The sequence below is a fragment of the Rhinopithecus roxellana genome, chromosome 10 (genome assembly GCF_007565055.1).
Source record: "Rhinopithecus roxellana isolate Shanxi Qingling chromosome 10, ASM756505v1, whole genome shotgun sequence".
In the NCBI taxonomy this organism is placed as follows: domain Eukaryota; kingdom Metazoa; phylum Chordata; class Mammalia; order Primates; family Cercopithecidae; genus Rhinopithecus; species Rhinopithecus roxellana.
The window spans coordinates 8772510-8799582 of NC_044558.1; the positions used below are offsets into that span (position 1 = coordinate 8772510).

The 27073-nt window shown below is 40.2% G+C and overlaps 1 protein-coding gene across 6 annotated transcripts in view; it reads left to right on the forward strand.

Annotated features, from left to right (window-relative positions):
- Nucleotides 1–27073, forward strand: part of ERC1 (ELKS/RAB6-interacting/CAST family member 1) — a 540835-nt gene that overhangs the window by 386700 nt on the left and 127062 nt on the right. For all 6 annotated transcript variants that reach the window (XM_030938664.1, XM_010363554.2, XM_010363555.2 and 3 more), the window contains one exon: nt 18413–18557. In XM_030938664.1, the coding sequence (XP_030794524.1) occupies nt 18413–18557 (145 nt within the window). The remainder of the gene's footprint in view (nt 1–18412; nt 18558–27073) is intronic.

Below are 27073 nucleotides of genomic sequence, written 5' to 3' on the forward strand. Positions count from 1 at the left end.
TTTTTGAGACGGAGTCTCGCTCTGTCACCCAGGCTGGAGTGCAGTGGCGCGATCTGGGCTCACTGCAACCTCCCCCTCCCGGGTTCACACCATTCTCCTGCCTCAGCCTCCCAAGTAGCTGGGACTACAGGCGCCCTGCCACCACGCCCGGCTAATTTTTTTTTTTTTTTTTTTTTTTGTATTTTTAATAGAGACGGGGTTTCACCTTGTCAGCCAGGATGGTCTCCATCTCCTGACCTCATGATCTACCCGCCTCAGCCTCTCAAAGTGCTGGGATTATAGGCGTGAGCCACCGTGCCTGGCCCAAAGTAGTAACTTTTGAAAAACTAAATCCAATGGAAATTTTGTATTCTTTATCTTGACCTGCCTGTGAACACTTTAACATGTTTAATCTCTTCTTATATCTGGAAACTTTCTTTATCTTTGGCTTCCAAGGGACCACCTTCTTTTGTTTTCTTTTTTCTCTAAGACCATTCCGCCTTAGTTCCTCATAGACTTCTTCCACCAGTGCTGTGTGCCCCGCCTCTTATCTTGGTGGTCTCATGAACTCCCGTGATTTCAGTTACTTTCAATGCGGATCATTCCCACGTAGTCTTTAATCGGGTCCTGATTGCAGGACTGTCAGTACAGCTGCCTACCAGATATCTCCCCAAATTCATAAGGTTGATGTAAAGATTAAATTACTCAGTTAAGGCCAGGCATGGTGGCTCACGCCCTTTGGGAGGCCGAGGTGGGCCAATCAGTTGAGGTCAGGAGTTCGAGACAAGTCTTGCCAACATGGTGAAACCCCGTGTCTACTAAAATTGGAAAAACTAACTGGGCATGGTGGCAGGCGCCTGTAACCCCAGCTACTCAGGAGGCTGAGGCAGGACAATCATTTGAACCCGGGAGGCAGAGGTTTCAGTGAGCCGAGATTGTGCCATTGCATTCCAGCGTGGGCGACAAGAATGAAACTCCATCTCCAAAAAAAAAAAAAAAATTACTTAGTTAAAGGTGCCTAGTAGAATATCTGGCTCTATAGTAATCATGCTGGCCATGCTAATTATAGTGAGCTTTTACCCAGTTCATTCATACTCTTGAAGAATCATTTATCCTTTTTGGGGGTCAAGGGGCAGTGGAGCCTTGCTCTGTCATCCAGGCTGGAGTGCGGAAGCACAGTATCGGCTCACTGCAACCTCCGTGTCGTAGGTTCAATTGATTCTCCTGCCTCAGCCTCCTGAGTAGCTGAGACTACAAGCGTGCGCCTGGCTAGTTTCTGTGTTTTTGTAGAGACGGGATGTCACCAAGTTGGCCATGCTGGTCTTGAACTACTCACCTCAGGTGATCACCCACCTCGGCCTCCCAAAATCCTGGAATTACAGCAGCCCGCCCACTGATTTATCTTTAAATCACCACTTCCCAAACTGTTTTCTTGTATACTAGTATCCCTCAAGGTGTTAAGTGATGTTCTACCCAGAAAAAAGAGAAGGTGGGGTTCCATGATCAATTAAGTTCGGAAAATACTTTATAGGTAGGGTTGGAACTTTTTCACGAGCCAGACTGTAAACTTACTGGGCTTTGTGGGCCATTTGGTCTCTGTCACACTCAAATCTCTTGTAGCACCAAAGCAGCCATGGAAAATATGTAAGAAAATGAGCAAGGTTTTGTTCCACTAAAATTTTATTTGTGGCCACTAAAATTTGAATTTCCTATAATTTTCACAAAATGTAATTATTATATGTTATATTATTTGGGGGTACAAAAGTATTATTAGTTCTTTTTTCTAACCATTTAAAAATGGAAAACCCATTCTTTGCTCATGGGCCATGGGCCAGCTTTGGCCATGGGTGGGCAGTAGCTGGCTGATTCCTGCTTTAAAATATAGGCCCCTATTAAAGACAGGCAACGGGCACCACCGTGAAAGCTTTCCTAAGTTCTACAGCAGTGGTGTTATGACCAGTGTTCCTCAAGCATATTTGACTGTGGAAATCTTTTGTCATGCTTGTTTGCTACTGTCTCTTGCTATACTTCCGTGGAAGGGACTTTTGAGAAATACTGACCTAGAGAATAGCTATGCATGCCAGAGGTAAGGGTTGGCCTGTGGAGCAGACTATAAAAAACAAGCGAAAGCATCTTGTCTTGATTCCTCTTGCTCTGATCGTCAGCACTAACTGGTCACAGACAGAATGGTATTTTGGGAAACTGAATTCACTCTATGAGGTAGGCACCAGTGAACCACTAAAGCCGAGTCAAAGATGGGCTGAATTGAGGGTGGACATGATGAAGTTAATTCCATCAACCAGCTTCAGAAATGGGAAAAATGGCTTTAACATAAGGTAGAATAGAAGTGTTCTAAGTGAGATAAAATATTCGGTCCAGGCTGGGTACGGTAGCTTACGCCTATAATCCTAGCACTTTGGGAGGCCAAGGTGGGTGGATTGCTTGAGCTCAGAAGTTCAAGACCAGCCTGGGCAACATGATGAAACCCCGTCTCTACAAAATATACAAAAAAAATAGCCAGGCCCGGTGGCACATGCCTATGATCCCAGCTACTTGCAGGGCTGAGGTGGGAGGATCGCTTGAGCGAAGGAGGTCAAGGCTGCAGTGAGCTGAGATCACACCACTGCACTCCTGGCTGGGTGATAAAGTGAGACTCTGTCTTAAAAAAAAAAAAAGTGTGTGTGTGTATATAATATATATTTATATTTATATTCTGTTGAGAGGAAGAAGAGATCCAGAGGTCATATGCAAAATACAAACATTAATAGGTATCAGTTTCTGTAGTTTTGAAATCTTTACTGCTATTGTTTTAAAATATGCAAAAGTGAAAAACTTTAAAAAATTGAGTTTGTATATAATAAAATTCTAAAACTTGCTTTGAAATAATCTTTTCAGTTGCTGGGGTTTTTTTTTTTTTTTTTTTTTTTTTTTTTTTTTTGTATCTTTGAGAAGTAGGATGTGTGACTCAGTAGGCAATAAAGGTTATTGCTTTACTATTTTGAGCATATTTTTCCCTAATAAAAATAATGCCATAGCTAAGGAGAGAACCTTCAAATTAAAAACAAGATCACTTTCATTTTAAAAGTCTGCACTTCCCATCTTTTTATGCCTACTTTAACTGTATGCCCCTTAAAAAAGGAAAAATCGGTGTAGTAAGCATTGTTTTTAGATTTTGTCTGGCATATGGCAAGCAGCTAGAACCTATAGGAGGATGCAGAAAAGACGGGATCATCCCAGCTGATGGTAACTTACCTACCTAATACAAGCGTAGTCATTTGCCCATTCCCACAGAATTTACATACCAGGTGTCTCCAAACCTGTATAGGAGAAAAGGTACTCTTACAGTTTTTGCTAACAAATTGATAGCTCATGAATAATAAAATTGTTGAATCATTAATGCAAGAAGGTAATAAATTACCAGGTTTGTTTTCATCCATTTGGCCCACAGATGTTTTTGGTGACCTCCAAGATCTCAGTAGCTCCAATGTGTTCAGTTCTCTCTCAGCATCCCAGCATGCACTCATACATATTCCTGACAGCTTTCATAGGCTTCCTATACAGCTATAGGAGTATATCTTGGATACTTACTCATTGGAGCGGTTCCTACTTTTTTTTTAAGTGTACCACAAATCCCAAAATTAGATATTCTATATAACGTTGGCTATTTTATGAGATCAAGACACAGTTGGATCTTGATTTTGCTGGAGGTGGAGAACTGAGTGCCCTGACACTGCTGACATTCTTCTAGCAAATGTCATAGCAAACAAACTTGGAATGCAGCACAGGCTAAAAGAAAGGCAAGCAAGCCCCCTCAGTAGCACAGTGTGGACAGCTGGTATGGACATGTTATCCATCTAAAACTGGGAAAGGTTAAATAAACAGTGGGACAGCGACAAAGTGCAGAGAGTAATTGCTGACAGCATTCAATAATTCTTAAAACAGATGTCTAAATAAGTAGAAGCATTCTGGAGTTTGAGTTCTGAGAGCCAACGTAAGAAGACTTTATTTTCTTTTGGAGACAGAGGCTTCCTAAGGAAAGAAGACAAGAGAGATGGTGTAATCCAAAAGTAGACGTATATAACAACAGGTGTACCTTAGTTTGAAGGGACTATATCTTCATATGGGAAGACTGTATTCTGAAATTTTCTGTTCGTGTTACATATACAATCAAACATGAAGTATAAAGAACATACTATTGTAAAATAATAAAGACAAAATGAGAGAAAAGCCCAATATAAATCTTTTTATCAGACCATCTCCAGATGTTACTGTGAACCTACTTAGCTTCATCTCTTGAGACTCAAGCTCAGCTTCCCCTCCTCCAACTTCATCCCCAGATCTCCAGCACAGATCAGTGGATTTAAGACATAATTCAGTAGAGATTTTGACAGGATTTGAGTAAATCCCTAACAGAAACTCCCTTGGCTTGCCAGCTATTTTTAAAGGCAGATATGTAGAAAGCAGAAGATCCTAAATTCACCTATCTGTCTTGTGATAGCCCTTGCCAGGAAAATAGGAGGAGATTTGCACAAGAATGTATTATAGGATGTTCTTATGGTACATGCCTGTAGTCCCAGCTTCTTGGGAGGATGGCTTGAGCCCAGCAGTTTGAGGCTACAGTGAGCTGTGATCATGCCTGTGAAAAAACATTGTACCCCAACCTGGGCAACAGCAAGGCCTTGTCTGTTCAAAAAAAAAAAAAAAAAACTGTTTTTTTTTTTTTTTTTTCAAATAATATGTTAGATAGAACCAACCCATAGAAGTCATCTCTGCCTAATATTTCTAAGTCCAATAATGATCAACATTATGAGTGCCTGCAATATCATCAGAGTTTAAGAGTTGAAAGTTACTTTGATCATTTTCACTATGGAATTGAAAGATTCTTTTTTATATACTTATCGAATTAGGAAAGTACATACAAATGCTAAAAATCCAGTCTTGGCAAGGATGTAGGGAATCAGAGGTATCTAATACCTTAATGTTGGTCTTTTAAATTAGCTCCTCTTTCTCTAAAACAGTGGATCTCAAGTACGGATGTCCATTCCGGAAACTCAGTAGGGTCTGGAGTAGAGGACTTCCGTTTTGAATAATTTCTTTCATGTTTGAGAACCACTATTGTAAAGCAAATCCGACACCATGTAATAAGCTGTACAACTCTCCACAGCCGTCGACCTATCTGTGAGCCCTTCTTGGGTTCTGCAGGGGAAAGCTGCTTCCCGCTTATAGATATTTCCCGGTATAGACACTCTGGATTGATTTTCATAGGCTAAATCGTTTAGAATTTCTATATCCATTTTCACTGTAACCGTTATAGTTTGGCATGACATAAATCTTCTTACATCAACAAAGATAGCGTTTGCTTCGTTTTTTCATTCTGGTGTGTGGGAGTAATTTTCTGGAGGAAAATGTCACTGATAGCTCTTTGCTCTGCTCCCTTGAAGTCGGGAATCCAAAATTGTCATTAGTACTGTATTGGAGTCCTCAAAACTTTGACCAAAGTGGGGAAAGAGAAAGCATAACAGCTTTAGGGAAAAGTAGGTTCAGTCGAGGCTTTCTCCCTGAGCGTCAGTAATTGTAGCATGGTGAGGGGTTGAATAAGCAATCATTTTAGGTCAAATAAAACACATTTTCTTTACGAGTTCTGTCAAAATAGGTAGACATTAGGTAGAATCCAGGAATCACTTCTACACTCAACAGAAATAGAGACAACTCACTAGAACTGTGACTGTCGGGAACAGTCTAAGATGGTCTTAATTCATTTTGTGCTGCAATAATAGAGTACCACAGACTGAGTAATTTATAATGAACAGAAATTTTGCCTTATGGTTCCGGAAGTTGGAAAGTCCAAAAGCAAGGAGCTGACACCTGACAAGGGTGTTTTTGCTGTGTCATGCCATGGCGGAAGGGCAGAGAGAGAGTAAGAGAAAGGCAGAAGGCAGGCGAAAGGAGGCCAAACCCCTCCTTTTACAGAGACCCCGCTTCCTTGTTAACAGACCTACCCCCACGATAATGGCATTAATCCATTCATGAAGGCACAGCAGTCACGGCCTAACATACCCTAAGAGTGCTACCCATTAATACTGTTAGAAAGGCAGTTAAATTTCAACATGAGTTTGGGAGGGAATAGTCAAACCTTGGCCCAGTCTCACTGAATTGATGTTGTTTTCCTTTCTGTTATGTTTCACCATAAATTGTAGTTCCCTACATATTATGTTGAAAGAACTATTGGTCTCTATGTATTTGTGTATCACAAAAGAGTTACGTCATCTTTAGAGTCTTCTAACATGGAGAATATATAGATACATTTTATATACAATTTGACAGTTGAGTAACTCTATAGATGTAGGCTTTTTTTTAAAGAAAGATACTATGTGCCATTATTTTGCAAATTAATGTAAATCTTAAAAAATGTTAGTGGTTCTTATTCTAAACAGTAAATACCAAATGAGCAGACACTGTCCTGACAAGGTATTCCTTTCTCCTCTGGCATCTTCTTTTTTTGTTTAAGAAGGCATTCTGAGGCATGTTGTAATTTCTTAATTTCTCTTATAATTTTTTTATTTTGGTTATATTGTCTGTTTTACTGTTGGCAGACATTATTAAGTATAATTCAAAAGTAAAGAAGCTTAGAATATAAACAAGGATCTGGATGTCATATTCAGCAGAAGGGACTCTCTAGTCATGAAGAAAATGACGCTTGGCTATGAAGTAGAAGAATATTTCTATCAAAAAACAAGAATGTTGGAACAAACTTAGGATCCAGTAGAGTCTCACAAGAGTCATATAGGTGATTTTGCACTTACTTCATTGGGGCTGTCGTGGCTCAAATATATTTGTGATCCTTTTCTTGGAAATTGCTTTCAGAGCCAGTTTGCAGGATGCCCCTGAAAATAAATATGTACTTACACCTCACTGTGATCCAAAACATAGCACTCTGATTCACTGTCCACAAGACTTGGTGTCAGAATTAAAATTAAGTTTAATAAATAGGATATTTGTCATAATTCCAAATATTTAAATAATGCAATAAAACTTTGAAGCCAGCTTAAAGAGAAATTTGGCAGCATCACTAGAATAAATTTTTGTATAACTTCCCAAAATTAATTACCCAAAGAACATATCTTTCATTTCAAATATAAGTACAAGTATATTTTATAAAGGAAGCAGCTAGATAATTTTGCTAAAGTGACATTTAAGGAAATAAAGGGCTGGGTACAGTGGCTCACACCTGTAATTCCAGCACTTTGGGAGGCCAAGGTGAGAGGATCACTTGAGCCAAGGACAGCAGCCTGGGCCACATGGCGAAACCCCCTCTCTAATATAGATAGATAGATAGATAGATAGATAGATAGATAGATAGATAGATAGATAGATAGATAGATAGATAGAGCCACATGGCGAAACCCCCTCTCTAATATAGATAGATAGATAGATAGATAGATAGATAGATAGATAGATAGATAGATAGATAGATAGATAGATAGCAGCCTGGGCCACATGGCAAAACCCCCTCTCTAATATAGATAGATAGATAGATAGATAGATAGATAGATAGATAGATAGATAGATAGATAGATAGATAGAATTGTCTGGGTATGGTGGTGCCAGCTACTTGGTATGTAGTCCCAGCTACTTGGAATGCTGAGGTGGGAGAATCACCAGAGTCTGGGAAGTCTAGGCTGCAGTTGTCTGTGATCTCACCACTGCACTCTAGCCTGGGTGATGGGAGTGAGACTCTGTCTCAAAAAAAAAAAAAAGTGGGCATAGAAGATGAATGGAAGATACTCAAAGATAGACCCACTAAATTGACGAAATGCTATTGCAGTCTCTGGCCTAAAAAAATAATGGCCTGTTTTTATTAAACTAGTAAACAGTTTGTAGAAATGCATGATTTGATTAAATGAGTTTTGGAGGCCACCTTCATAAGAAAAGCTAGAACTGTACTTAAATACCAGGAGTCCCGCTGCCTTCTTAATCTTGAGCACTAAAACTAAGACCTCTATCTAAAACCGTAGCCTAAATTCCCATTCTACCATCATGAATATGGAATGAAAATCTGTCATGAGTTGGTTTTCACGAAAGTGCCTCCAGGAAAGCAAAACTCTGGAACATTGGGCCACAGAGTACCACATTTGTAAGACCATGATTATTCGTTAAAAACTGAGGATGTTTTTGGAAGGCCTTTGCTTAGTATGGGATGAAACTAGCAGCTTGACTCTCTGTATGCAGTATGGGGGAAAGAGTGGAAAGAATGTCCAGAGTTCCCTGGGACCTTCTTTAGAGCCATGGGGCTGAATTTTATTTAAAATATTCACAGAAAAGCACCTGGATTCCAATGCTGCTTAAAGTCATTCTGTTTTTCCTTGCAGTTCCTTATTTGCTTTTAGACCTTTTATCTTCAAGTTGTTTTATTTTGTTGCTAGTATTTCTTCAGGTGTCATTATCTTACAGCCCTGTAGAAAATAAGACACACTATTGGGTGCATGTGAATTTTAACCAAATATTGGAATTCCTACAAATACGTCGTTTCTTGAACAAATTTTCAGTATCACTATAAATGATGTGTAACATTAAGTGACCAAAAACAAGTCATTCACAGAGATTCTGCATCAATTCGGTCGGACAGCACTGAAGCTGTGGTTGTATATTTTTAACTGGACTTAAAAAAAAAGGACATCAGGACCCCAGCAAAGTTGCCAGCACCCCCCAGGCCTTGTGAGTTCTTCTGCCCTAGACCTTTTCTCATCTGCTTTGTCCATCTGATCTTGGCACTTGCCAACTCTGCCTTCGTAGTCCAGCAGTGGCTAGATAAGAACCATTGATCTTTAGAAGTCTCTCTCTCTCTCTCTCTCTCTGCGTGTGTGTGTGTGTGTGTGTGTCTGTCTGTCTGTCTGGAGAATACAGTAAAGAGTTGGAAAAGAAGACTGGAGGAAAAAATATTCATAGGGTAATTTGTATCTTCCACATTATTTAAATTTGGAAACATAAAAATACATTGTGTTTGAATCATACTAGGTGAAATAAGCCAGATACAAAAGGCCAAATGCTGTGTGATCCTACTTGTATGAGATACCTGGAGTAGTCAGATTCAAACACACAGAAAGTAGAATGGTGGCTGCCAAGGGCTAGAGGGGGCAGAGAAGGGGTGTTAGCATTTCACAGGTAGAGAGCTTCTTTTTGGGAAAATGAAAAATCTTTGGATATGGATGGTGGTGACAGTTGCACAACAATGTCGGTGTACTTAATGCCACAAAAATACATGCTTTAAAATGGTTTAAAATGGTAAATTTTATGTTATCTATATTTGACCATAGATTTTTTAAAAAGTGCTTATACTTATCATGTTTGCTATATGAGAACATTCCTCATTCAGAAGACTTTATGGTTTTTAAACTAGTTTGAGAAATAGTATAAATACAATAAAGTGCAAACATTTTAGACGTACATTTTGGGAGTTTGTCAAACTACAGTCATTTCCAGGAGCTTCTCTCTGTCCCTTTCTACTCACTCTCCATTTCCCACTGCAGCCCCTGGCAACGACTGATCTGCCTCCTATCCTTGTAGATTAGAATACAATTCATTTTTATATTTTTTAAACAAATTTGGAATATATAAACTTGTTTTTTAACAAGGGGAGATACAAATGTCGAGGTTTTGCCCATCTGAGAAGCAGGTAGAGGCTTTATAGCAAAAGCCTCAATAGCACTGTACAACTAAGTCTTCTAAACTTGCCATAATCGTGTATGAATATGCTCATTTTTCGGAAAAAGTGAAGGAAAAAACTGAAGGCAAGTTTTCCACCCACAGTTTTGTTCAGTCAGTGTCATTTACTAAGCTGTAATCACCAGCAGTTTCTGCATTCATGATGTTAATTTTGATCCTTTTCAAGAACTTGTGAAAAATGGAAGTCAGTCCATATTGGGATAACTTCTCTACCCTTCCCTTGTAAGCGTATTTCTTTCCTTTTTTTTTTTTTTTCTTTTCTTTTTTCTGGAGACAGGGTCTTGCTCTGTCACCTAGACTGGGATGCAGTGTGGTACGATCACGGTTCACTGCAGCCTCGACCTGCTGGGCTCAAAGGATGCTCCCACCTCAGCACCCCAGGTAGCTGGGACTATAGGCATGCACCACCAGGCCCAGCTAGTTTTTTAAAGTTTTTTTCAGAGATGAGGTTCCACTATGTTGCACAGGCTGGTCTCGAACTCCTGGGCTCAAATGATCCACCTGCCTCAGCCTCCCAAATTGTTGCCATTACAGGTGTGAGCCACCGAGCCCAATCACGAGTGTATTTCTCACTGTGTAGGTCCGTTCCTTTCCCTTGTTTTAGGAGATGGAAAAACATGAGATGAGCAGCAAATGAGAAAACTTGGACATTGTGCTTTGCACAGGACTTGCCATTGTGCTGCAGGAAGGCTGTGCTAGGCGGGACCCCAGCATGCAGTGTTGGAACAATGCCCTAAAATAGCCTATATTTGGTGACCTTTAAAAGTTTCTTTGTAGCATTGAAGCATAAATGTGATAGTGATTTTAGTTATTTTGTGTTGCATATTCATTGACTAGCATAGCAGTCTTTCACTTAGAGTCCTAACTGCAATTCTTGAATCCAGGAGTCAGACAGCAGCATTTTATTCTTCATTCTTTAGGAATTGTTTTTGTAATATAAGATTTTTACTTCTAACACATCTCTAGTAGTAGCATCCTGGCCTTTCTCCTTGCAGAATCTTGTAATCTCTCCTCATTACCTTCAGCTCAGTCTTTCTAAGACCTTGCTTTACTTCTCTAAAACTTTTGGTATTTCTGTATTACACACAAAATCAAATCATTTCTCATTCAGCATTTTTGTGTCCCCTCTGCCTGCCGGTTCCAGTTAGAACCCTCAAGGATTTCACATTCTGTGTTTATTCCTTAGGCCATCATTCCAGACTGTCCCTACTCTGATTTAGAGCTACCTCTTCAGCTTCTCTGCCAAATCCTGTCCCTGTAGACACTCTGTAATCCAGTTCTACGATGTGTCCTCACATGTGACTGGTGCTTTCACACTTGCCACTCTGTCTTTCTTATTGCTCTGTCAAAATAGGGCCCGTCTCAGTTCCCACGTCCTTAGCCTGAGGTGACTCCTCTCTGCTGCACTACTTCAGCATTTACTGCCCAGGCAATATATCTGGCACTTATCATTTATTGTTTCATCTCATTAGTTATATTAAAATCTTAGAGTTGAAAATGACAGTCTCACCACTGAAAACAAAATTACTTGCACAGTATCTCTGATAATCTCTTTAAACACGTAGTCACGGAAATTTCTATAATTTTTTGGCTTTCCAATTCTAGTTATTAACAATTATTAATACACTAGCCGTTCCTTTTATAAACCAAAGTCTGTCTCTTTTATGACTTCCCCCACTTTGGTAACAGTTGTGTCTTCTTGACAAACACAGATTCAATGTTCTGTTTTTGCAAAACCTACCTTAAAATTTTTGGTAGCAATGATTGTGCTATGTTAGTAAATCTTTTTAGATTAACATACCCTTATATAATCCCACTATGTCACCTTCCTTTGATACCTTCTACTTTTGTACCCTCTTAAATTATGGCGTATAGAATTGAACCTAGTGAACTAGGTGTCAGCTGTTCAGTTAGAGAAAGCACAAGTCTTTCTTTCTTTAAATGAAATGTAGATTGCCCAAAGCTCATGGTTTCTTTCTAGTTGTAGTTTCTTTTATGTTTATCTTCCTTGTGCGCTCTGCTCACTTGCCTGGATGCTACTGGCCTGGAAAAAAAAAAATGCCTTAAAAGTACAGTGAAATACAGCTTCAGAATAGGTGAAAACACTGAACAGCTGGGGAACCACCACAACAGATAGAAATGAAGTCAGAATCAGAGCAGCTATTGGTTCAAGATATATTTATTATGAGCCTACTCTGTGCTGGGAACTATTCTTAGCATTTGGGATACATTAGGGAATAAAACAGACAAAGATCCTGTCTTTGTGCAGTTTGTATTCCAACTATTCCTAAGCACAGGCTTTGGGCAAACAGTGAAGACTAGCAGATATGATCAGTGTATCGAGTAACTGCAGCCCTCAATAAAATAAAACAAGAAAGCTGAAGCAGTTTCGGCTAATGCAATGTAGAACATTAACAATATTTGAAAGCTTTTAGTTTTCATGAGGTTGATGTAAGGATTAAATTACTTAGTTAAGGCCGGGTGTGGTGGCTCATGCCTGTAATCCCAGCACTTTGGGAGGCCGAGGCAGACGGATCACGAGGTCAGTAGATCGCGACCATCCTGGCTGACACGGTGAAACCCCGTCTACTAAAAATACAAAAAAATTAGCCGGGCGTGGTGGCGGGCGCCTGTAGTCCCAGCTTCTTGGGAGGCTGAGGCAGGAGAATGGTGTGAAGCCAGGAGGCGGAGCTTGCAGTGAGCAGAGATGGCACCACTGCACTCCAGCCTGGGTGACGGAGCAAGACTTCATCTCCAAAAAAAAAAGTAAAAATAGCAGCATTATCATAATACCTAAAAGATAGACACAACCCAAGTGTCCATGATGGATGAATGGATAAACAAAATGTGGTATGTGCATGCAATGGAATATTATTCAGCCTTGAAAAAGGAGATTCTGCCACATGCTACATGGACGAACCTTGAAAACATCATGTTAAGTCAAATAAACCAGTCACAAAAAGACAAATACTGTTTGATTTCACTTATGGGAGGTACCTAGAGAAGTCAAATTCATAGAGATAGAAAGTAAATGATGACTGCCAGAGGCTGGGGGAGGTGGAAAAGAGGAGTTACTGTTTATGGGTATAGTTTCACCTTTGTAAGGTGAAGAGAGCTCTGGAGATTGGTTGCACAACAATCTAAATGTACTTTACTGAACGGTTCATGTATAAATGGTTATGGTAAATTTCATGTGTGTTTTACCACAACTAAAATCTAAAAGATAAAAATTAATGAGCTAATAAACCGAAAGTCCAATAAACCAGAAACGTTAAACAGTTTTGAAGAGGTAAGTCATAAACATACTATAATCAGAGAAACAGACCCTACCCATGTAGAAGAATCAAAAAACATTTACAGAGCAAATGCCTGTTAATATCATCCAAACTGTGTAAGTGCTGAAAGGAGATGCTGAATGGAGAGAAATTAGCAGTTAAGTGAGAAGCCAGATTTTGAAGGAGAGAAAGCTACAGGCATTTCAGGCAGAGGACATAACATAAACCTAAGTGAAAACACATAGCAGCTCCATGACAGAGTCCTTGGAAGACAATAGGGAAGAAATGGGTTAAAAAATTGTAGGTAATCCTGAGTATTAGGCCACAATATTTGCTATGGCAAGAGACCTAATGACGGTGAGCTTGGAAAAGTAGGACAGTATAGAATGATGGAGAAATCAGAGAAGAAGCTTTAAGAATAATGCAGGCCCAAGATAAAAGGGTGGGAGTGACCTGCACATACAAAGCAGCGGGTACATTAAAAACTATTAGACAAGAAGAACCAGCAAAACTTGGATATTAGCCAGTGAGAGCAAAGAAGAAATCAAATGATTTAAATGTGGTCAGCCTGTGGATCCAGGAATATGATGGCTGTATTAACATTAAAAGGGTAATTTGTTATGGTGGAAGGAAAAGTTAATTTCATGTTGACATTTTACATGAAAGAGATATTTCTGGGCACCTAAATCAAGATGACCTACAGAGGACATAAGATGTACAGGGACCAAAGTTGGCGGAAGCAGGCATTTCAGTGAGGTCCACCCACAGAGGCTCTCCCATGGACTATGGTTTTCAGAGTTTATTTAAGTAGTGTGTCTACCGTAGTCTCTGAAACCTCTGCAAGGGAAGCTGAAGAATCTAGTCCTTAGAGGATTTCTTCAGGAGAAGAGATAGAAGAGTAGAAGAGATATATTGGTAGTTTACTACTCACTCTTGATAGCTAATTGGTTAAATAACAAGGCAGCAGAATCAAAGGTTTATTTAGTCCATCAGCAAGAGAATCTAGATTTCAGATTTATCTTGAAATTAGAGTAAATTAAACTATTCCTATGTGTCCATGACATTAAAATGTCCAAAGCTACTTATCTTGTTCTTGTTTTCATCTGGCATTTTTCCAGATGTTTTCAGTATTATAGAATGTATAGAACATGATTACGCAATCATTCAATTTGGCATACTTGGTTGGAGAAGGAGCGAATAATAAACCTTGGTAACATCCCTTCATTCATACTCCTCTTTTTTTGTCTTGCATTTCTGTTAAACACACACACATACTTAGGACTCATTCAGATTTTTAACCACCATATTCCAATGCTAATTATGGTCTCTTATTTACTGGCAATGGAAGGCTAATGTGGTAGTGGTCTCAAGGATTCAGGAATATTATTCAAAAGCATTTTGAGCTCCATTTGCCTTTGATGTTTGCCTCCAGTTTCTGACATTTGCCCAGATGGGGGAAGGGGATAGAGGAGGTGGTCCTACTATTTCCTGAAGCCCAGATGCCGCAGCAGAGTCCTTTTAGAGACATCTTGATTCTATTAGAATTTGCAAGTCAAAGGACAGATTCAACTGGTCTGGTAGTTTAAAGCACCAGGGATAGAGTGAATAGACTACTGTAATGACTTAAAGTTGGATTTCTGCTGCTACCTACTCATTATGCCAGTAATGTGCATGTTGGTCATGCAGTGGGTGGGGGGATTACTGATCGCTTTGAAAGGTTTCATGTCCACATTTTCCTTTTTTTTTTTTTTTTTTAACTGTGGAAAAGAAGGGAACAGAACAAGGAGAGTAATTTGACAGGAAGAGCATTGCAGTTCTTATTTTGCCCTGGGCTTGTGACATACATATATTACCGTTCACATTTTATGTGCTTGTATTACTCCGTAGGGACTCGTGGGAATGAAGTCAGAATGTGCTACACTAGCAAGTCTCCCCTTTCTGTGGATAGTCTTTAGTTAGTAAAGCTCTGAAAGTCAGTGATTAATTCCTCTGAGGTTCAATTTCTTTAAAATATTTATATCAGTATTAGAATAGGTGATCTCAAACCACTGACTCAGATTAAAAGAAATTATAAAAAGGAATTATTTCTGGTAATTTTTATTTTCTTTATAGTTTTCTGTATCTTTCAGTTTTTCTTCAGTGACTGTGTACTACTTTTATCAGAAAATACTTTTTGTCAAAGAGGCAATTATATTGAATAGACAGCTATTAAAATAAGATTCTTTTTCAATTTGCTTGTTTTTGTTGTTGTTGTTGTTGTGAATTCCATTTGCTCTGAAAAGCAGAATATTTTTAACATTTTTGAGTTTAGACACTCTCAAGTGTGCCATGTAAAACTTAATCAGGTAAGTTCAACTATGCCATATAGTCCTTTCTAAGAGATGTATTTGAGGAACAACAATTTTTCTTATTTCCTAAAAGTCTTTGCTGTTACTGTGTACTAGCTTTCACATTCTTGCCTATCCTCCACATTTTTTCCAAGAGGGTGTTCTCCCTCATAGTATCCACTTCACATTTACCAGAATTGTAACCAAGCGAACAATACTGTCGTTGTCCCTTTTGGAAAATGAAAGAAAAACCTAAAAGCTGGTATACCTATCAAAGATAGACGTTACTCAGAATTCACATGATTATGCGTACAGTGTATAATCAAAACATGTTATTCTGTTGACTATGAATTGCCCTTCTCAGGCACCTATGCATGTAGCAGTCAACGTCGGGAGTGCACGTTTTAAGTGGAGAGGACAAAGCCAGGATAGTCTGTTAGGGAATTTTTAGAGGAGGAGAGCTGTGGTCATAGGAGAGAAAGTCTGATTCTGTATAGTCCGTAGCATGTTATCACTGCTCAGGAAAGAAACAGCATCAGTGAAATAAAATCTCTATTTGAATTGCATAAAAAATCCTTCCAATTATGTCTTATTAAATGTCTTATTACAAAGACGTTATTCCAGTGGCTCAGACTCCATTGCCACGTTCCTTCAAACTTTGAAATTAGAAATCTAAACTGTCATCTGTTATCTCATATTGTGATTTGCAAATCTGGCATTTTACCCCAGAGATTAACTGTACCACACTAGCTGTCCAAGCATACCATTTATGAAAGAGTTTGGAATTCAGTCACGAAGATTCAACAACATGGAATCATTTTTGCTATGTCATATTACAATATTTTCCTTAAGCATAAAATAGGCCTCAGGTCCGATCACCTTTGTTTTTTGCGTTCAGCAAAGGTGCTGGTATTTCAACCTAATTAGATAGAGTAATTTATCTGTCATTCATCTGCTGCTGCTATTTCAATCTAATTAGATAATTTATCTGTCATTCATCTTCTGCTGCTTGCCTGCTACGAAATGTGTGATTCTGACTATTGGTGCACAGAAATGTAGCGCCCTTACTGGGAAAGCACACCGCTTCTTCCAGCTTGGTCAGTCTTTGAGCTTCCCAAAAGGGAACAGATGACCGCAATCAACAGGAAACGGCATCGTTAGACCATCTTGAACTCTTTCACCTTTAAGCTCATTTCGCCACTTAACATATTTTTTTCAAGTGGTCCGTGGATATATTTAGACTGTCATTATCCCTTTAGTGTTGACTGGATCCTCGTGGTGTAAGTTGCCTGCCATTTCTTAGAATTACGTAGTGTGGGGACAGTGCAATGAGGAGCTTCTCTCCTCTTCCAGTAGCAAAACTAGTGAAACGGATCTTTATTTCCATGATGTAAACCGAGTGTACATCTTCCATTTGTTAGTTTTGCTTTCAGAGTTGAGTATACCTACGCATCCAGAATAAAGAATAGCCATTAGAATATTCAGTAGACGGATAGTCTTCCAGTTTGTGGCTAAACTAAAACTCTTCCATATGACTGCTATTGAAGCTCAATTATCTTAACAAAAGACAGAAGCAAGGTTAAACTTGGGCAATGCATTCTCAGATTCAGCATTTCCTCAGGTCAAAAGCTCAGGCCACTTATATAGTTCCTATAAATCAAACATGTCTTCTTTCATAAAAGATGAGCCGCTGACAAATGCATTTTGGATTATGAAACTAATTGTTCACCAACTTCATTATGATTATTTTGTAAATTTCTTACATCAGCCTCCCCACTAAATCCACCTTGTTTTTCTTTGGACACAAACCATAAAGTAATTATTAGCTAAACCACAAGGAATCTGTAAAGTTTAAATTACTGTTTCAAAGTGTGCAGATCATTGCCAATAAAGCCACAACTGCAAACTTCTTTGCATTGATGAGATAAAAAGAACGATTGATGTTCACAATGCCCCAGGAATAGGTAGCTGGGTTTCCATATCCACTTTATTAAAGTTTGTGGTTCGTTGTACCACATGAAATGATACATGAAAGTGTTTTCAGTGTCAGTGATGCCTCAAGTGGTCTGGAAGCTACAGAATAATTATCAAAGGAATAAATTAAATGGATAAAGTATGTAAGTGACAGGATTATTCTTACAGAAAGTAACTTTGTTTACTTTTCAAGTTCAACTGCAACTATAGGAACTCTTTTTAAAATATAAAATGAAATACTACGTTCTTACTAGTATAGTTTTTTTTTTAAAGGTTAACAATTTTTATTTATTTTTTTTGAGATAGGGTCTCAGTTTGTCCACCCATGCTGGAGCACAATGGTGCCATCTCAGCTCACTGCAACCCCACCTCCCAGGCTCAAGAGATCCTCCTGCCTTAGTCTCCCAAGTAGTGAGTAGTGAGTAGCTGGGACCATAGGCATGTGCCACCGCACCCAGCTAATTTTTGTGGAGTTTTGCCATGTCACCTAGGCTGGTCTCAAACTCCTGGCCTCAAGTGATCCACCTGCCTCGGCCTCCCAAAGTGCTGGGATTACAGGCACAAGCCACCACGCCTGGCCTAAATATTTTTTAAACTTTATTTTCTCGTAGTAAGAAGACTTAACGTGGGATCTACCCTCTTAATCACTTAAGTATACAATGTAGTATTGTTAATTATAGGGAGAATGCCACACAGCAGATCTCTAGAACTTACTCATCTTACGTGACTTAGGCTTTATGCCCACTGATTAGCAACTCCCCGTTTCCCCCTCTCTCCTCTCTCTTGCAACCACCGTTCTACTCTCCATTTGCATGAGTTTGACTATTTTAGATACCTCATGTAAATGGAATCATGCAGTATTTGTCCTTCTGTGACTGGCTTATTTCACTTAGCCTAATATAGGGGAACTTATTAAGATAGCAATATAACAACATGATACAGGCCTTTAGAGTCAGATTAGCCTGAATGGGATTCCTGACTGTACCATTGACTCCAAGTGTGAACTTGGGCAAGCTGTGTAAACTCTGAAAGTCTTGGTTTTATTACCCTTAAAATGGGGGTAATGATAATAGTAACCTCGAAGAAGTGTTAGAAGGGGTAAGTCACACTGTCGGCGTTTTCTTTCTTTTGCAGGCAGGAAGCTCTTCTGGCTGCCATTAGTGAAAAGGATGCCAATATAGCTCTCTTGGAGCTTTCGTCCTCTAAGAAAAAGACCCAAGAGGAAGTGGCTGCGCTGAAGCGGGAGAAGGATCGTCTGGTACAGCAGCTTAAGCAGCAGGTATATTAAATGCCAGGAGGAGGGTCAGTGGGGCCAGCCTTCGCACCGTCCCTACACGGGTGTCTGCCAGCTTGCACTTTAAGGTCTCTTGTTTCCTATTAGACATCTGATCCTTGGAGCTCGTTAGTTTCCATCATTAGAGACTTTTTACCTCCACAAAGCTGTGTCTAGGAAATGCAGAGCGTTCTTGGTAAGAGGGCTGTTTTGGACAATGTCACAGGTCTTCTGTGAGAATGTTTTTTAACTTTGTACAATGGATTGTAGAAATTAGTGAAATTAGCCCATTTGACGTGAAAAGGCTTTTTTTTTTTTTTAAACATCCAGCAAGATTTCTGTGATAGCAGCCACTAAGGATATTTTCATGAGAAGATTTTCAGTTGTTCAGGATCGAGTAAGCTCTGAAGATAAGAACAAAGGTTGGCCCTTTTCTTTTCCAGGCTAAATGCTCTCAAAATTAGTGCTTTAATATTCATGTAACACCTTTTGTTTGTGAAAATGAAAGCTAAAATTTTCCCCTTTGATGATAGTTGCAAGGAGTGTGAATGTACCTAATACACAAAACCATCAACTTAAAAATCGTTAAAATGATAACGTTTTATATTAGACATATTTTACCACAATAAAAAAAATGGGGAAAAACATTTCCCTTTGAAGATGAGAGTGCTGGATGTTTACATCGGAGCCCTGCTTGAGCTTCAGCGCTCCTCACTGAGTGCTCCTGGCTGTGCGCAGCACCCGCGTCCCCGCCTCCTTGACCGTCTCCTGCATTCTGAGTCACGTTGTCTGTACATTTTGGCTGACCAGGTGTGCTCTTCTCCCTCCAGTCGTGAGACCAAGAAAGAGCTTTTCAAGTAAAGAAATTTGTTTTTTTTTCTATTTTTGGAGGTCAGTCATCAGCTGATGGTATTTTGGTATAATGTTTATATTAACAAGAATCAATATTTAAACAACGAAGTTATTTTCTCTGTGGATCGAATTAAAACTGCTTAGAAATAGACTTTATATGTATTTATGTTGCACACTTTGCTGAGAAAATACCAAAAGATGTCTTTTTTCTGCAGCATGGGTAGTTGACCAGCAAAAAGCAACGCATTGCTCATTCACAAGTGAAAGAAAACTTTTCCAGGGTCCTGAAATACTTTTTAGCAAGAAGAGGACATCACCTAATATTTTGACTACCTGTTACGTAAAATAGGAAGAATGTGCTTATTATTAAAGACGTCCATCCAGTAGTTGAAAACTGAAATTTGGCTCATCAAAGCTGATAATAGCAAATTGGAGGATATTATTGAAGAAAGGAGTTCACTGCGCTGTGAGTTTATGTATTTAGCAATATCAGTTATCTTAAGTACTTAGGCTTGAATACGTAGGCCTATGATTTAAGCGGTTCATGATCCCTTCACTTAAGACACCAAATAGAATTGAGTATCTAGCAGACCAGAATACCGTACCTCATTCACAGTGGTTTTTGATTACTGGCCTCTGAAGACCATATGTTTTCCTTATGTGAAAATTAAGGAAATTGGCCGAGCACGGTAGATCACGAGGTCAGGAGATCGAGACCATCTGGCCAACATGGTAAAAGCCCATCTCCACTAAAAATACAAAAATTGCCTGGATGTGGTGGCAGGCGTCTGTAGTCCCAGCTACTTGGGAGGCTGAGGCAGGAGAATCACTCGAGTCCAGGAGGTGGGGGTTGCAGTGAGCCGAGATCACGCCACAGCGCTCTAGCCTGGCAACAGAATGAGGCACCGTCTCAAAAAAAAAGAAAAAAGAAAAAGAAAATTACGGAAATTAATTAATCTATAAGCTTATAACCTTAGAAGGAAGTAGCTAAGAAATTCTCAGTGTCTTTATATCAAACCATATGCCTTGAATTTTCTGTAGTGATGTGTCCTGTATACAGAGAAAAATAATAACAGTTCTCAGGAGTCCTTCCTACAGCCATCTCCTGCCTCCCTTTTACATTCCTGCCCTTTCAAACTGTATCTGGATGCTGTGAGCAAGAAGGAAGGAGTCTTGCCAAAGGCATCTGATTCTTTCATTCCTCCAAGAGTGTGTACTAACTTTTGGACAAGGGAGAGGCCTTTTGGAAAGAGGATATGGCATCAATGCTGTTTTAATTTAAAGCTTCTAGTCCTTGAATTGCTGGAATGTGCCTCAATCTAAAGGCTATTTCCTAACAGGGAAACCGTCAGCATTGACCAGGCTTTCCAGCAAATGAAGCTGCCACTGCCTGATAGGCTCTTGGCGTTCACATGTGATTCCTATCGTCAGAAAGAGGTGAAGCAATGAGGGTTATATAGATTTGGAGTTCACCTTCTAATATGGTCCCAATTTACTTATCCCCTCTAACCACCCCCAACCCGCCAGGGTAACTTGTCTCCTTGACTCATTCATGGCAAAGCAGCACTTGGAGAGGCTGCATCAGAGGAAGGGGCCAGGGCCAGTGAAAAAAATAAAAACGAAAGGCTGTCTAACAAGCTCCAGATGTTCTGTGGTGGGTGCCAACCAGTGTGTTCAGACCTTAAGTCATGAAGAAGCCCTGCTGCGACTGTCAGGTCCCCACACGAGATTTCGTGTAAACTCAGATAGAACCCTGGAAAGCACTGATACAATCTGTTTAGTCACAGCAGCTGTCACCAGATGGCCCTTCTCTCAGCATTATTTTCTTCTTTTCACCTCCAGAATTTTACAGCCTCCATATTGTACTGGTTGCTAGTGTGAAATCTGGTTTTGCCGCTGTGTGCTCTACACAGATGTGTCATAGCAGGCTGGGCTTTTCAGGACAGGCTGGGATTTTTTTTTTTTTTTTCCGGTTTTTAAGAGTTGACTATAACAATATAAAAGTAAAGGCTACAAACTTAAACTGATTTGGTTTGAATCTAGATAATCTCATTTACAACTATAATTTTGTAATCCTCTATATTAGAATTAATTGTCATATAATATATTATTTGATTTCAGTATTTTGTAGGCATGGGGATACAAAGGCACAGTATTCATCTTAAAGGAACTCACAGGCTAATGCATCAAACACTGGTTGTTCTAGACACTTGGCAGACATTCTGCATTGGTCCGCTTTCACACTGCTATCAAGTACTACCTGAGACTGGGTAATTTAAAGACAAGAGGTTTAATTGACTCACAGATGCCCATGACTGGGGAGCCCTCAGGAAACTTACAATCATGGTGGAAGGTGAAGGAGTAGCAAAGGCACATTTTACATGGTGGCAGGAGAGACAGCGATCAAGTGAGGAACTGCCACACCCTTTTAAACCATCAGATCTCGCGATAACTCACTATCTTGACAACAGCAAAGGGGAAATCTGCCCGCATGATCCAGTCGCCTCCCTCCAGGCCCCTCCCCTGACACTTGGGGATTACAATTCGAGGTAAGGTTTGGGTGGGGACACAGAGCCAAATCATATCACATTCTGTGGAAGGTGGTCCTGGCCTTGCCAGCTTTTTCTACTGACAGCTTTAGCAGGTCATCCAAACATTATGTAACTTATTTACCCATTCACCTCAGATTTACCTCACAGAGTTGGTGTGAAATTAAATAAGATAGCAAACCTAAAGTGCCTAGAATCCCCACTTCCATTCTCTATCACTGATAGCCCTGTTCATGGTGAGAACTGTGCCATAGGAAGCATGGCTCTCATTCTTTTTTTTTTTTTTTTTTTTTTTGAGACGGAGTTTTGCTCTGTTGCCCAGGCTGGAGTACAGTGGCGCGATCTCGGCTCACTGCAACCTCCGCCTCCTGGGTTCAAACAATTCTCTGCCTCAGCCTCCTGAGTAACAGGGATTACGAGCGCCCGCCACCATGCCCAGCTAATTTTTTGTAATTTTAGTAGAGACAGGGTTTCACCATCTTGACCAGGCTGATCCTGAACTCCTGACCTTGTGATCCACCCACCTCTGCCTCCCAAAGTGCTGGGATTACAGACGTGAGCCACCGCCCCCAACCTGGCTCTAATTCTTGGTTATTTCTAACCACTTTATTTAAATGTGCAGACTCACATAGTGTTCAGAATTACACCACTAGCACGTGGTGTTCCACTCCTCTGAGGAACAACATATTTCTCAGGGCAGTTAGGAAAAAGAGGGAGAGGTGCTTTTTATCCTTCCTTTTTTCCACCTGTTCTTTTTAATGATATGACTCTAATAGAGAATTTTTAAAAAATAATTCTAAATTCTAATATGTCTTTCTTAAATCTTAAATTTTCATCACTGAAGAACATTTAAATGCCCATCTGCCTGAAGTCCTCCACATTAGGAAAGTGATAACTCCCAAGCATACATCCCATCTCACTCGCCTTTTAGTTCTGTGATTTTCCACATGTCACCTGCCTGTTCTAAATATCCCCGAGTAGTATAACTTTTCATAATTCTGTGAAAACAGAGCAGTGACAATAATGGCCACCACGTACCACTTGACTGTAGTGTGCGGGGCACAAGGGCTTTATATCACAGGATCTTCCCCACAGCTCTGGATAGTATCTTCGTTATGTAGGGGAAGCACTTCAGACCCAAAAACGTTAAAATTGTGGCTAAATTTCCGTGAAGAGTAAGTGGTGGACCGAGAATTAGAAGTGATTCTCTTCTCTCCCTTACCATCTTACGTGAAGATTCCAGATGGTTGGTAATTAGACTGTATTAGAATTAGAATAATACAAACAATGCTATTTTATGTTTTTATGATACTCATTTGTTTCCCTGAGAGACAGAAAAGAGTATCTATTTATACTCCAGCCCTTCCCCTCTCTGTCTGTAAAGAACCAGAAACAAAACAGAAATGGTGTGATTTGTTTTCCTTGGGTTTCCCTTTTCACTGTTCCAGGCTGAGCATCACCTTTCTGTACACGCGGTCTTTCTCCCGTCGTCCCAGCACTACTTCCTTGAGATTACATCAGGTGATCCAGCTGGTCTTGGGAATGATCCTATGTTCTTCAGTCAAGCATTTTCGTAGAGTAGTTTTCTACTGTGTTATGTGTATTTTACTTGCTTAATCCTCCAAAGACCGCTTTATTTCCCTAATCACTAAGTTCTTGATGGAAAGAGTATTTCACTATTGCCCCAAGTACTTTCGGTAGGTATGGTATGAAAAAATACCTGAATCAAGTGAATAATATTTTGAGTACCTGTCTTTTATTAACTTCTGTCCACTCTGTAGTTAACAATTTTTAGTCTCTCTTGTGGCACTGCATAGGGTGCCTTGTATGATACCTGTACCCTTGTTGTTTCATCCGGTCAAGTGGAATACTTTGACATTCGCTGAGTAGCTCGGGAAAACCAGCCTGTGCTCTGAATTGGCTGTTTCTTCAGTCTAGCAGACGTCTGGCGCACATTCACGCATCTGTGAACCCACATTTGTACATGCTTTCACACTTCCCCATCCCTGTTAGAATGCTGGTTACCGTAATAACCGGATTCAATGCTCTGTCCACATATCCCACTCAGAAACAATCTGTCCCCTAATATGGACTCACTGTCTTTTGATTCATTTATTTAGGGTTATTTTACTCCTTTGTTAGTGAATAGAAAATGTATATAGGTTAATGCCTTTCTTATTTTGACTTTAACTTTTCTCACATGATGTAGGGCTGGCCATTGGCCCACCTTTAAATGACTGTATATCATCTATCTTTTCCTCCTCGTGGCATGAAAGGCTACTGTCTACTATCGTAGCATGGTGTACTAATTATGAAGTTGCGGTTGAAAAGACACTTTTATCATCGCCACTCTAGGCGCTTAGAACTTTCCGAATAAATCATTATTTGGACGAAAATTTCCCAGGCTTATTATTTATTGGTACAAAGGTGAATACCTTTATGAAGGTTCAGTAAACTTCATTTGTTTGGAACTTAGGGTTATGACAACAGTAAAATAGTATCGTTTCAGCTTTCAGTTTTGGTGGACATGTGCTTTGATCACAGCTTTTATGAGAGAAAATGCAGTTTTGTTATTAATTCTTCTACAGCCAAACAAATCATTTTGCTGGTTTGAAATGTGTCTTCTTTATCTATCTCAGAGTTTTGAGTGAAGAATATAAGTTGTTTTGTATGTGAAAAATGTGATTTGTTCTTATTTACTAAAATTTGGAAAGAACTGGCTTAACATTGATCTGAAGAATGTAGGGGTCAGATACTTTTTTTTAAAAAATGCTCAAATTTGATTTTCAAATTCTTAGCCCAAGGTCCTGACCACTCCCCATTGGAGCAATATTTAGGGCCACCAAGCTGGAAGACAATAAATAATTGGATTCTTACATGTCAAACTGTTGGCTCTCTGTAGTATACATGAATTGTTTTTGAACGCAGCTAAAATCCTGTGAAGACATACTAATAATCTAATATGAACCCAGTTAGATGAAAATCACCTTTTGGGACTGATTCTGTTCTATGAAAAAAAAATCATGTGAAAAGTTCTCCCAACTAGCCAAGCAAATAGACCTGTCTGTAGTCTACTTAGTGATTTAAAGGCTTTTCCTTAGAAATGAAATCCACGATGGAAGCTTCTTGCCAATAAGAATAATGGAGAATCAACCTTTAAAGCCATATACATGTTGTAAAATCTCAAGTTGCCATTATTCCGTATTGTAATGGTGAGCCAGAGAGACATGTCTAGTCAGTTTTATTAACTACTTTCCCTTCCTTTCCTCTTGTCCTCTTTTCTGAACCAACAGAGGACTAAATTTTCTTACAGAGGCAGAAAGTTAAGACTTAAGATTTAAGGAAAATGAGGGTAGGGTGTACCTTGTGACGATTTAAGGAATATGAGGGTAGGGCGTACCTTGTTGACTGTTATATTATTGCATCTGAGCCTTCAGATGACATCCTGAAATAAATTGCATAGTTAGGGTATTTTATATCTATAATTCTCATTGGGGCTTCATGGTTTTGACAAATACACTGTCAAAGGGAAGCACATCACAAGGGACACTACTTGCAGGTCGAATACTGACTCATCTAGGGAGTATATTGTGTGATATTTTGGTCTGATTTTTCACTTTGTTTGTTGCTGTAATACACATACGGAATTTTTAAAATATATGTATTTTAGATTTATGCTGTGTTTGTACATTCCCATAAATACATAAAAGGGCCATGCTAAGCTGTGTTTGGGGTGGCCACACTAGTGTATTTTCCTCTCACATTTTGCCATAAGCAGCAAGAAGAAACCAGACCCACACCTTCAGCACTTCAACTGGAAATCTACTTAGCCGGATCTCTCAGTTCATTCAGCACATGCTCCACTTTCCACACAGCTGCAGGTGACGTTGTTGTTAACTTTCTGGTACCGCTTATCAACGATCCCAGTAACAAGTTCTTCGCTTCCCTTTAAGATCCAGTGACAGCCTCCTGAAAGCCCCCATTTCAGCAAACAGCCAGTTCAGGGCACTTTAGGTTTGCACTAGTACTCTCCTCAGAATCTTTCCAAGTCTTCCAGCTTCCGCCCACTGCCCAGCTCCAAAGCCACACTGGCGTTTGAAGTTTTTGTTACAGTGTCACCCCGTTCCCAGTTATGCCAGAATCTGTTAGTTATCTATTACTGCATAAAAATTACCCTTAACTTAGTGGCTTAAAGTAATCATCATTGTCTCACACAGTGGCTGAGCGCCAGGAATCTCCATGCAGCTTAGCAGGTGGTTCTGACTCGGGGTCCCTTATGAGTTTACAGTCAGGCTCTTGGTATTCGGTCATCTGAAGGGTTGGCTAGGGATGGAGGACCCACTTCCAGATTCATTCGTGAATTTATTTTTGTTTTTATTTTTTTATTCTTTTTTTTTTTTTTTTTGCTATAGAGCATTTATTACAAACAAAATTGAGGTAAAAGAAGCTGACCCAGAAGCCACACCCGCCCAGGCTGGGGCCGTCTCTACTTGCCCCACACCAGTCCCTGAGCACCTCGGGCCCAAAGCAGCCCCCGGAGGACAGACATGCCCCACACACTGAGGTGGCTGCATCTTAAGCCCCTACAACTCCCGAGGGTTGCCCAGTTCCCACACAGATCCCTGTCTGGAGGGGAGGAGGAGGGAGGGGCAGGCAGGTGGAGCCCTAGCTTCAGGTGGGGTATACCCCACGCCCCAACAAACATTCCAGCCTCTTAGGCTGGGCGCTTTCCCCCCTGCCCACCCAGCCAGCCATGGGACAGCAGGGTGGCCACCAGAGGCAGCGTGCCAGGGCAAGAGGTCACTGCTGCTTCAGGCAGTCCTCGGTCACCCTCTGGGAGGCCAACTCAACCAGCACATTCTGCAGGTAGTTGGGGTCGGGGTAGCCGTGGCCTGTCGTGTTGCAGTCCATCTCTGTCTTGTGGTAGATCTCATTCCACACCGCAGTATCGCTGTCACCCATGGTACTGGCCGTGCCCACTGTGAAGATGAGCCACCTTTTCCAGGCCACCTTCGGGAGCTCCAGGACCTTGTGGCCCTGGGTGTTGTCTGGATGGTAGCACTGGCAGGGAAACCCTCTGGCAGTAAACGGCTTTCCGGGGTTGGGGTGCTCGGGGCCCTG